At 43.2% G+C, this 12257-nt stretch overlaps 1 protein-coding gene across 2 annotated transcripts in view; it reads right to left on the reverse strand.

Annotated features, from left to right (window-relative positions):
• Positions 1–1834: 1834 nt before the first annotated feature.
• The window catches only part of ywhae1 (tyrosine 3-monooxygenase/tryptophan 5-monooxygenase activation protein, epsilon polypeptide 1), a 40222-nt gene continuing 29799 nt past the window's right edge, over positions 1835–12257 (reverse strand). Inside the window, exons 3-7 of one of the 2 annotated variants that reach the window (XM_068008563.1) lie at positions 11459–11565; positions 10316–10522; positions 9495–9631; positions 6668–6714; positions 1835–2852 (exon numbers count right to left, since the gene is read on the reverse strand). In XM_068008563.1, coding sequence (XP_067864664.1) covers positions 6707–6714; positions 9495–9631; positions 10316–10522; positions 11459–11565 — 459 coding nt within the window. In that variant the 3' untranslated portion in view covers positions 1835–2852; positions 6668–6706. The remainder of the gene's footprint in view (positions 2853–6667; positions 6715–9494; positions 9632–10315; positions 10523–11458; positions 11566–12257) is intronic. The other variant, XM_068008562.1, reaches the window with a different exon arrangement.

The raw sequence follows: 12257 nt of genomic DNA on the forward strand, positions 1-12257 counted from the left end.
CCCGAGGGGGTGGTGGAGGCAGATTCAATCATGGCCTTCAAAAGGGAATTGGATAAGTACTTGAAGGGAAAAAATTTGCAGGGCCACGAGGAAAGGGCAGGGGAGTGGGACTAGCTGGATTGCTCTTGGAGAACTGGCATGGACTCGATAGGCCGAATGGCTGCCTTATTTGCTGTAACCATTCTATGATTCTGTATTGTGCCAATATCCAAAATTGTCATGTAATAAAGTACTAGTTTTCCAGCAGAATAATGTGCTGGAAGTCAGTTTAATTAACAGATTCTGTAAGAACGCCAAGGTTAAAATCATAGGTTACAGCACAGTTCTTTTGAAGGCCATGATTGAATCTGCCTCCACCCCCTCTCCAGGTCATAACCACTCACTGTGTAAAAAAGTTTTTCCTCATGTCCTTTGGTTCTTTTGCCAATCACCTTAAATCTGTGTCCTCTAGTTCTTGACCCTTCCACCAATGGGAACAGTTTCTCTCTATCTACTCTGTCCAGACCCTTCATGATTTTGAATACCTCGATCAAATCTCCTTGCACAGTCTGTTCCAAGGAGAACAACCCCAGCTTCTCCAGTCTATCCACATAACTAAAGTCCCTCATCCCTGGAATCATTCTAGTAAATCTCTTCTGCACCCTCTCTAAGGCCTTCACATCCTTCCTAAAGTGCGGTGCCCAGAACTGGATACAATACTCCAGTTGTGGCCGAACCAGTGTTTTATGAACGTTCAACATGACTTCCATACTTTTGTACTCTATGCCTCTATTTATAAAGCCCAGGATCCCATATGCTTTTTTAACCATTCTCAACCTAACCTGCCCTGCCACCTTCATTGATTTGGGCACATTTACCCCAGATCTCTGTTCCTGCACCCCTTTTAGAGTTGTGTCCTCTAGTTTATATTGCCTCCCCTCGTTCTTCCTACCGAAATGTATCACGTCGCATTTTTCTGCATTAAATTTCATCTGCCACTTGTCCGCCCATTCCACCAACCCTGTCTATATCCTCTTGAAGTCTATCACTATCCTCACCAAGTTTCGTCATCTGCAAATTTTGAAATTGTGCCTTGTACACCCAAGTCATTTATATATCAAGAAAATCAGTGGTCCCAGCAACGACCCCTGGGGAACACAGCTGTTTACCTCCCTCCAGTTCGATTAAAAAAAATGTTTACCACTACTGTTTCCTGTCCCATAAGCCAATTCTGTATCCATGTTGCTACTGCCCCCTTTATTCCATGGACCACAATCTTGATGATAAACCTATTATGTGGCACTTTATTAAATGCCTTTTGAAAGTCCATATACACATAACTGCATTGCCCTCATCTACCCTCTGTTACCTCATCAAAAAACTCCATCAGGTTAGTTAAACACAATTTGCCTTTAACAAATCCGTGCTGGCTTTCCCTAATCAACCCACAATCAACCAAGTGATTTAATTCTGTCCCGGATTATCGTTTCTAAAAGTTTCCCCACCACTGAGGTTAAACTGACTGGCCTGTAGTTGCTGGGTTTATCCTTACACCTTTGTTCAAAAAAGGGTGTAACACTTGCAATTCTCCAATCCTCTGGCACCACCCCCAGGTTCTCTAACTTTTCTCACTCCCCCAATCTTGCCTCAATCTCTGGCACCAAAAGGCTGACAACTCCACATGCAGGATACTGAACAGCAACATACTTCTCTCTCTTCTTCTTCTCCCTCTCCCCCCGCCACCCCTCAATGAATCTGTCTCTTCACTGTGCTCTCTCTCTTTCTCTCTCTCAAGATGTCTGCGAAACAAACAGGCGACACACAGTCACAGACAGGATAAACAGCAACACAGATCTTAATTTAGGTTCTTTTATTTAAGTTTAATATTAATCCATGCTGTGTTTCAGTAAGAAGGATACAGATCTGTATCGGTGGCTCCAGTCAGATATATCCAGTAGTACAAATTAGCTTCAAGTTACACATACTGAACAAAGAGAGAAAGAGAAGGGGAAGGGGAAAGAGGAGGAGTGGATAAGAAAAAAAAAAACAAAAAAAAAAACTTGTTTTAACAAAGCATGCAGGCTTTGACAGCAGCTCAAACACGACCTGCTCTGCCAGGATGGACAAAAAATAACAGCAAAGGACTATCCATGGATTGTAACTGTAATCTGCTATCTTCAGGGTTAGCATACTGAAGGAAAACACCGTGCACACCAGGCTCAAAGACTTTTAGAGCAAGCTATTTAACTGTTCACAAAAGAACACAGTTTTATTTGTTTAGCCACACTGGTCAATGTGTACATTTTTTTGAAAAAAAAAGCAAACCAAGAGCATGCAGTAACGAAGGTGGTTAAGACGGTTTGGTGGGTTGTAAAGCATAACACGTTTAAAGGGTCGAGGGTTTCTCCGCACACAAACGAGCTGGGCTCGGTTGTCAATCATTGCGATTCATGACTGACCACCAAATCCGATTCACTGCTCAGATCTCGATTGGAAAGAAGGTGGAGACGTGAATTATTCACAAAACTGTATTAAGTAGAATTGAACAGTTTATTCAAAAAGGATTTCCAAAGAATTCTGGTCAAAGAAAGCAGGTCCCAGTTAAACATCCATAGAGAGCCAGCATTGCCTTTAGATTTTTTTTTAAACAAGTAAAAAATAAAAATAAAAAAACAAAAATAATCCTCGGAACCCAAATGGGCACATAGCTAATTCTGAGGTCCAGTACCAACATCAAATTCACTGGTTCTCAGCTTGGACTAGGACTGCGGGGAGGGACAGGAGAGGGGCAGACAGGGTCTTCTCATTCGCCATGTCTTCTCACTGATTGTCGTCATCAACATCTTGCACCACATCTTTACTCGGTTCTTCACCTGCGCAGAAAAGAACGAGGCAAGAAAAAAAAATCAATTTACACACCAGCAGACATCTAAACACACTGGCCACAGGCTCACAGCAGCAGTTTTCAGAGATACATGCAGCTTACTAAAGATTAGCTGTCGCATTCCAGTCACTGAAGCCACGGGCAATCTGCCCCACATCCATCCTCCGTTCATGGCCTCATTGTTCAATTGTGAGAAACGAGCCAGATTCCAACTCTGCTCAGCCGACAAGCAAGCTATCGTCTTTTTAAAAAAAAAATCAAACAATTGACGTCTTCCCCCTACCCACAACTACAAAAACCCAAGAGGAAGCTGGAACATCTGCATGCAGGGCCTGGTCACGGAATAACAGGCAGTTCTGCTTAGGCTGCAGAAACAAACATTTGACATTAAAGCCTTCAGTTGGAAGAGCACTGAAAATGAATAGGGCCTGATTAAGGTTAAATTACCCTCAAACTAAAAATATTTTAAATTCGATTAAAAATCTGTATTCGATAGCAAGTTTTGCAGAATATATATTCAGCAACACCACAAGAAAGCGTAAAGGGAGAGACAAAGGAATTGATCGGTTATAATCTGCTGGCACCATGCCAGTGTTCAGACTTGTAACAGACCATGTGGATGGAGCATTTGGTGAATGCTACACTTCCAAGTATTGTGACGTAAGCAACTGCAAGATACAATGTGACTAGAGGCCTCAAAATACTAGCATATAAATGTTTAACACACCCATGGGATATTTTAACATGGGTGTTAGCTGGCTTACTTTAGAATGGATTAATGGCAGTTAAAATAACAGGAAGGAATTTTATATGAACACTACACTGGTGTCCCTCATCATGAAAGCAGGTTATTTTGCAAGGGTTTCACTTTGTAACAATTTACATTAAGCGTTTCCCACTGACTCAAATCCCATTCTTGATTATTCCAGCCAAAGATGTACATATGGAAGGACAACTGGAATAGCAGTTCCTCAAACTGTTCACAACTCAACACCATGACCTAGATTCCAGTCAACCGTTCCATTCTATAAACTTTATCTGGGGACATTATCAGAATTATTATCGAGGAAGAATAGCTCACTCAAAGAATTTATTTGACTGCAGTGGATGAGCAGCTCACTCGGAGCTGTCTGACTTCAGTTTAAATACTGTTGGGAAGTCTGATCCTGGAGCAAAAACAGGTGATTGGTTCAAAAACAATAAAGGCAAGCTCCCTGCAGCAGGAGGGGGAAAATATTACTTGCATCAAAAATTCAAACTGCAGATATGCACCGTGTTTTCACCAATTAACCATCTAGCACCTGTATGACAATAATGAACAGCTATGGTTGCTGGAATTAGCAGGCTATTGAGCATTATTCCTGGATTAGTTGGAGATCACACGATTCTGTAGTATGCACCAATGCCACTTAAAGATGCAGGAAGTCCTGAGGTTGATAAATCTGTTGCCCAATTCCACACCTGGCAAAAAAACCAGCATGCGAATGTAAGTCAGAGTTGTGAACATCATTTTGTTCCTTGGGTTAAGAGCAATGGATTTCTGTGCTACATGGACCATTTCTGTGGTTTAACTCCAGTGCTGCTGCACTACATAGCTTCAAGGAAATAGTTTCTGCAGTGTTTCATAGAATACATATCTTTAGCTAAAAAGTGAAAATAGCTTAAAAATAGGTCGGAGGTATCAAAGATCATAGCAACTGCAAGCACTGTAGCTTTAAAGTAGACATTATGCATAGCAGTATACTGCACCACCTCTTGTACTATATCAGGTCCATCGATAGCCAAATCCGATGCCAATCAGTTGTCAATCGTGGGCAGTGCGTGGACTGGAATTGCTTCCAATTTGTATTGGAAAGAAAGGGAAGTGATGTAGGGGAAGACCAAGCAGCCCATTTTCAGAATCTACAAGCTTGGGTACAGCTGATTCAATTGGTCTACGCACTCATGTAGCAGTGGTTCTGGCTGGAACAGTGGGTTAGCATCACTAGCTCACCGCTGGGACCTGGGCTAAAATCTAATACAAAACAATGGTGGAAATAGGCCTTGCACATGAAACTAGTTAGTGGCAGCCTCAACGGTGATAAATGCAAAAGCACAAGACTCCCCACAATTTCAGGCTAACCTGATACTTTCCACACCAGCCATTCATAAGCTAAGTGTCAAATTGGTACAATAAGGGTGCTGTCAGGTTGATGAGTTTGGGCATGTAGTTGATGCTGTGTAGAGGCAGCCTGCTCTAATCCATGCTGCACCAGACCAGGAGTTACTCTCAAGTAATGGGAGGGCTGTAATTCCTAACATTGACACAGATGTCAGACTACATGCCCCCAGTTTTATAGTTCTTGTACACACCTGGATGACCATGGAGTATGACAAGTGCTCATCAGATGCTTTTGCGAGCAATGTGAATTGCTCAGGCTGGAGTGTCATTGATGCAAATACAATCATTTGCAATTAATCAGTATTGATTTTAGCACAGGATTTTTTTTTAGACCATCCGTTTCATTGGATATGCGGTGGCCTCCTTTTGAGGGATGAGACAATTGCAATAGTTCTGGTGGGATTAGACCTACCTCAGATGCTTCAACCAATCTCTCAAAATGGTCTGTATAAAATAGGATAAACACAAAACTAGCTTGTAGAGACACTACAGCTTTAAGAACACCAAGCACACCAACAAGTCAAGGCAAGGAACAAGCGGATTAAATAAAAAACAGAACTGCTCATCTTGAGCATGCCCAGATTCAGGATGCAAAACTATCCTTCCTGCAACAGTGAAAGTTCAGGAACCCCAAATGAAGACAGTTGCCCCTGATGCAGGGCTACAGATATTCCAAACCGCTTGCCCTGATCATGACCAGAAGGGACTACACACTACAGCAGAAATACACGAGTGGCTAAAACCACATCAGACAGAAAGAAGTCCAAGCATGCCAACAGGTTGAAATGCAGCTTCTCCAAGTACGTCTAATTCTAACAGAGCGGCTGAGACAGGCCCAGCTGTGAGAAGAGCCACACGGAAGTTAATGCAAGGACAGGGCAGATGTCACAATACCAGACAGGTATGAAAACCACAAATCCAATTTTCAGCCCAATTTTAAAATAGCAATTTCCATCCCCTTACTGGCCCAAAAGGTTTCTCTGGACTTTCATTAAAGTTTTATGGACCATATATTGAATAAATGCCAATCATTACAGTTAAAACTCAGTCACAAGGAGGTGGCTCACATTTCTAGGAGTGATTTTTTATGACAGCATTTCTTAACAGATCATCTTTAAAGACCCAGTATTACCGGCTTGCAAACCTTAAAAAGCCCTGTAAACAGCAACAAGTTAGGGACTGAGTACAGCTGATTTTTTGGTGTAATTTTGTGAAGTTATTAATGCTTTCATTCCCTCCCAAATCTCTGATGTGCCACCAATAGCCAAAGGCAAGCGAGCACTTGCCGCCTCCTCCCCCAGCCCTCTGGCTGTGCCATTCAAAGTAGCTGCCAGGGCACTAGCACAGATATCTGACCTTCACCTGCCACCTCCAGTTTGGTGAGATCAGTATAATGTGGGAGACAAAAGCCAGTGGACCCGGAGGCCAAGCCCTGACTCCCCAATACAGCAGTTAATCTGTAAACTTCATGTGCATGCAGTTTACAGCAAGAATCACAAAATGGGTCCAAATCATCCAGTTTAACATAATTTACTGCTTGCAAGCCAGAAGCCCCAACAATGCATCAATAAAAAACAGTTTTAAAACAGTATTGTGACATCTTTATGAGATGTGACAACTGCTTGGCATTTTGAATGACTTACAAAGTACAGATTACAGGGGGAATGAATGGTTCATATCCTTTAGGAATCTATTCAGGAAGGAGAAAGGAATGGAAAAAAAAACAGGAAGAGTGAATGTAGAATCACAGAGGGAAATTTAATAGTATATAACAAGGGCACATAAATAATAGCAAGAGATTCGTCAATGAAATGGAGAGATTAATGGTTATACCAAGAGAGCCTGGTTATTTCGCAGCACCAATTAGTGCCATATGGGATTAGAAAGTGATCAGTCACCCAGCAGCCAACACTGGAGAAACTGTTGAGTGCAGACAGTTTTTTTTAAAACATAGAATGTACAACACAGAAACAGGCTATTTGGTCCAACAGGTCCATGCCGGTGTTTATGCTCCATACGAGCCTCCTCCTTCCCCCACCCGCCCCGAACGAGGCTCCTCCCTTCCCGCTTCATCTCATCCTATCAGCCTATCCTTCTATTCCTTTCTCCCTCAAGTGTTTATCCAACTTCCCCTTAAATGTATCTACACTATTCACCTCAACTACTCTTTGTGGTAGCAAGTTCCAGATTCTAACCAGTCTCTGGGTAAAGAAATTTCTCCTTTATATTTATGGTCCCTAGTCCTGGTCTCCCCCACGAGTGGGAACACCTGCTCTACGTCTTCCCTATCAAACCCTTTCATAACCTTTAAGGCCTCTATCAGGTCACCCCTTAGTCTTCTCTTTTCCAGAGAAAAGAGCCCCAAGCCAGTTCAATCTTTCCTGATGTGTAACCTCAGTTCTGGTATCATCCTAGTAAATCTTTTTTGCACCTTCTCCAATGCCTCTATATCCTTTTTATAATATGGAAACAAGAACTGTGCACAGCACTCAGTGTGGCCTAACCAAGGTTCTCTTCAAGTTTAACGTAACTTCTGCTTTTCAATTCTATCCCTCTAGAAATGAACCCCTGTGCTTGGTTTGCTTTTTTTATGGTCTTATTAACCTTTAGTGATTGGTGTATCTGTACCCCCAGATCCCTCTGCGCCTCCAACCCTTTTAGACTATTATCCAAGCAGTACATGGCCCCCTTATTCTCATCAAAATGTAACACCTCACACTTATCTGTACTGAAATTCATTTGCCAATTACACAACCATTCTGTAAGTTTATTAATGTCTTCCTGTATTTTGTCGCAGTCCTCCTCGGTATTAACTATACCCAATTTTGTGTCGTCCACAAATTTTGAAATTGTACTTTGAATTTCTGAGTCTAAATCCTTTATGTAAATGGTGAACAGTGGTCCCAGCATCGATCCTTTTGGACCACTTCCCACCTTTTGCCAGTCTCTGTTTTCTGTTTCGTAGCCAGCTTGCCATTAAGGCTATACCCAGTGTTATATTCCCAACAGACCAGGCTGTCACAATATTAGGTACAGGGAAGGGGGGGGGGGGGGGGGAAGAGGGGAAAGAGAAGAGTACGGGACACAATTAAAACTACCAGCAATGCCTGGTGTATTGGGTCAGAAAAAGCACACGATTTACAGTTGCACATTAAGACTCAGATCTATATATCAACTCCTAGTCATCTTGCGAGTGAAATCACATCTGAAGGTTGAATTTAAGAGTTCAATCACAGATCAAAAACAGAGGAATGGTTTTTGTTATAAGTTAAATTGGTCCCATAATTGATGTGCAGTGAAAACTACCTTAACTTGAGTTATCCCAGAAGAGGCAGAGATGAATTGTGGTTTGCTGCTTTAGTATTTTTTGGCTTTTTAAACGTTTTAGTCTGGACAGTAAGCTGCATGGAGCGTTAGAATTGTTGCTGCTAGGTACAGCTAGAGCCAGCATCCTATTTTGGTAAATACTCAGATCTAGCTATAGATGACACTGGGCAGAAAACATGAAGCGATGCTGGGAACTCCACATAGTGATATCCAGCAAATGAAGCTGAGTGCACCATCAACTCCATGTTGGTCAACCAACAAGGTTTTTCCCCTGCTGGTCTGGACCCACAAAATCCTGATGCAGGAAACCAGTGCATGGCACCAGAGTGGTGTAATGTGACATCACAGTGAGGAAACTTCCTGGGGAGGAAGTCTTGTGCAGCTCCCAAACAGCCAGACAAAGCAACATCAAGAGGGGCAAACTCCATCGGGATGAGGTGCATGGTTGGGGAAGGGATTAAAAGCTGGAGCTTTTCCTTAAAAGCAGCTTAAGTGGGTCCCAGACCCAGTGGAAATTTCAACCCCGGTAAACATTAAAAAACATTAGTTGAGTTAGGCCTCCTCTAAAGTTGTGTCAATTTCAGCTGGCATGTGGTCCTTTGTGCAGACTCTAGCACAATTCCTCGCAAGTGAACTGGGATTATTAGTTGAAAAGTTGTTTGGTGTGGGAGAGGGCTAATGCAGAAAGTTAAAGCTTACCATAGAAGAGCCCGATAGTGTCTTTTTCATTCCCTCCCCGCCCGCCCCCCCCCCACCCCCCACACCTCAACTTTTGAATAGACCCACAAATAAAACAGCTCAAATACAAAAAAGCTTCCTCCATCACTTTGACTGCAGTAGTTTGCTCATTGACCCAGTGAGCAGGAATTCACTGCAACCCACCCTTAAATGTGAAAAAAGTTAAGCTAACACTGAGAAAGCAGAGTATAGACAATTGGGCACAATGGATCCGTGCAATATTTGTACTGAAGGTGTCCCCCAGGAGGTACTGGGGCATGGATTTAAAACACCTCAAACCAACACAACCAGCCCTCGCCAACTTTTTGGTTTCAGTGGGGGGAGGAAATAGGGCATCTACTGCCTTCAGTACACAAAAATAAGACACGGATCTCTGCAAATCAATAACTTTTGCTTGTTACATACCATCTCCCTGCATGTCTGAAGTCCATAGTGTCAAGTTGTCACGTAACAACTGCATAATGAGTGTAGAGTCCTTGTAGCTTTCTTCACTCAAGGTGTCCAGTTCTGCAATTGCATCATCAAATGCTGCCTTCGCCAATCTGTGGGGTGAAAAAGATTCTCGTTTTGTTGCTTCAGTCAACTTAATGTAAGATTTGATGGCCAAGATTGGCACTCAGCACCTCAATCTCAACAGTTGACATTCAGTCTACTGCTTTCAGCAGAGTGGCTTACTGGGTAAAAGCAGCAGCCATTCGGCACCAAACTCCCACAATCAGCAAGGAGGCGGATGGCCAGTTGATCTGTTTAGACGACATTGGGTGAGGAAGAACGTTGGCCAGGACTGGGAAGTCCCTTCAAAATGTGCTGTGGGATTTTTAACGTCCACCTGAACCACAGGAATAGGTAGACAGGACCTCAGTTTAACATCTCGTGTGGTGGTAGAGGCTGTCCTTTGCAACAGTCCCTCAGTGATCCACTGGACCATCAGCCTAGAGAGCGGCTTAAACGCTCAAGCTTCTGACGTGGGACTGAATGTACTCAACTGAGCCCACCTGACACTTTGCCTTCTGCAGCTGAAACACAGGCTGACGCACTGTCCAGGTTCACACACGAGGGGCCATTGAGATGGGATACCAGAGGGCTCCTGGGACCTGTGGAATTGTGTCGCTAATGTGGGTCAGCAACTTTAGGAGAGAAAGCTACAACCTTCAGTCTAAATTCCTGCTTCTCGCTCATACAAAAAATAACTACCTGCTATTCTAGTTTGCGTAGCCTGTACATACCTGCAGGCACGGTCAGGGGAGTTGAGGATTTCATAGTAGAATACGGAGAAATTCAAAGCAAGGCCTAAGCGGATGGGGTGCGTCGGCGGAAGTTCTGTCATTGCAATATCACTAGCCGCCTTGTATGCGACCAGGCTGTTCTCTGCTGCCTCCTTTCTGTCGTTCCCTGTTGCAAACTCTGCCAGATACCTGTGGTAATCACCTTTCCTGTAATCACGACAAAGGACAAACAGTAATCCCTGGCCAGGTCACTGTAATGGTTTTAAATAACACATGGCTTCTTCATTGCAAGAGAGCAATAAAACCAGACTTACTCAAAACAGAGCAAGGAGGTGGTCCATCAGCAACACATTCACTTCTGAATACAGGTGGAATTTTAAAAGGATGTAAAACAAGGATTCAGCTAACCGGTTATCCATTCCCTCTCTTGCCTTCTACCCCCCACCCCGAAAAAAATAAACGCAAAAGTATCAAGAAACCTGCTGATACTCATGAGGAACATTTATGACCCACTGTAAAGAAAGAACTTGTATTTACATAGTACTAACATTATCTTTCTTCCCCCCTCCTACCCGTAACTCTTCACTGGGGTATAGTTTGACGAGGGATGGCAGGAAATAAAATCCCAGCTGATTGATATTTTATTTCCCAGAGATCCACACATAGGCTCTTTCTATCAGGGGTCACTGGATAATGATCAGAAGCAGGACTCTTGGCTGACATTCTTTCCCCTCTCTCAACCAGGGCACTTAGTTAACTGCAGTACCCCAAATGCTGCTCTGACTGAGGTCAGCTAACTCAGCACCAACCAGGAATCCAACCTGGGACTTTATGGTCAGTATGGGTCACTACTGCACTAGGCAGTGACTTTTATCTACTAGGCCATCCTGGGAGCATCCACTGTTATTTTCTCAGTCAACTCTTCTTTGGCTGGCAGAGAAAAAGTCAAAGTCCCTGCCCATAACCCCTGTTATAGTATAATAGCACCTCCGCCCACAGGGGAATAACGGTGGCACACAAAGAGCAACTACCACTGCCCATGGAACTGTTCCCCAGTATGAGTTAGAGGTCACCAAACCTTAGCATGGAACTGTACCCTAATGTGGAATCCGAGCCCAGCACTCTCAAATACCCGGTACGTACATTTTATAGTAGAAAACCTTTGACTCTCCGGAGTTGGCGGCAGGAATGAGGTGTTTATCCAGTACATCCAGAATGTCATTACAAATTGATTTCAGCTCGTTCTCAACCTGAAATGACAACAGCATTTAAAATCACAAATCAGAAAGCAAACACACAGAACAGTCCAAGGTTGTAACTACAGACTTACTATCAGGATGGCCACCCTCTAGTGGCAGCATAAATTAGTGACACATGAATTCAAATGATATCAACACCACTCTTCACCCAGATACAAGAGTTGACAAAAGTGTACGTGGAGGAACACGGACCTCAAATGTCGAGTTACATACTGTACTTGTAAATATCGATGTATAGAAAGCCTGAAGGGAGAGCAACATGAATCATGGAACACGGACTCATCACTTCAGCAAGGACACAGTAGATAGGAAGTGCCCACCTTGAAAAAGTTCTGCTTCTCTCTCCAACAGGATTTCCGTTTGTCTCTCTTACCTTGTTCACCTTCATTGCTTTGTTTCCCTTTTCGTGTCTGATAAGGCTTCTTCTAAAACTTGCTTTCTCAGCCACTTAACTTGTCCTTGTCCTATTACCATCTTACTTGCCTTGCACCTTCATCCCTTGTCATTTAATCACTCGTGCCCTCCACCCCATCAGAGACCTTCCCTTTTGTTCTTTCCTCTCCTCCCTCTGTACTAGCGCAAAAACTTTAACTCTTAACATCTTCCAGTTCTAACGAAAGGTCTTCGGCCTGAAACGTTAACTGTTTCTTTCTCCACAGATGCTGCCTGACTTGCTGAGCTTG

The sequence above is a fragment of the Heptranchias perlo genome, chromosome 28 (genome assembly GCF_035084215.1).
Source record: "Heptranchias perlo isolate sHepPer1 chromosome 28, sHepPer1.hap1, whole genome shotgun sequence".
Classification (NCBI taxonomy): domain Eukaryota; kingdom Metazoa; phylum Chordata; class Chondrichthyes; order Hexanchiformes; family Hexanchidae; genus Heptranchias; species Heptranchias perlo.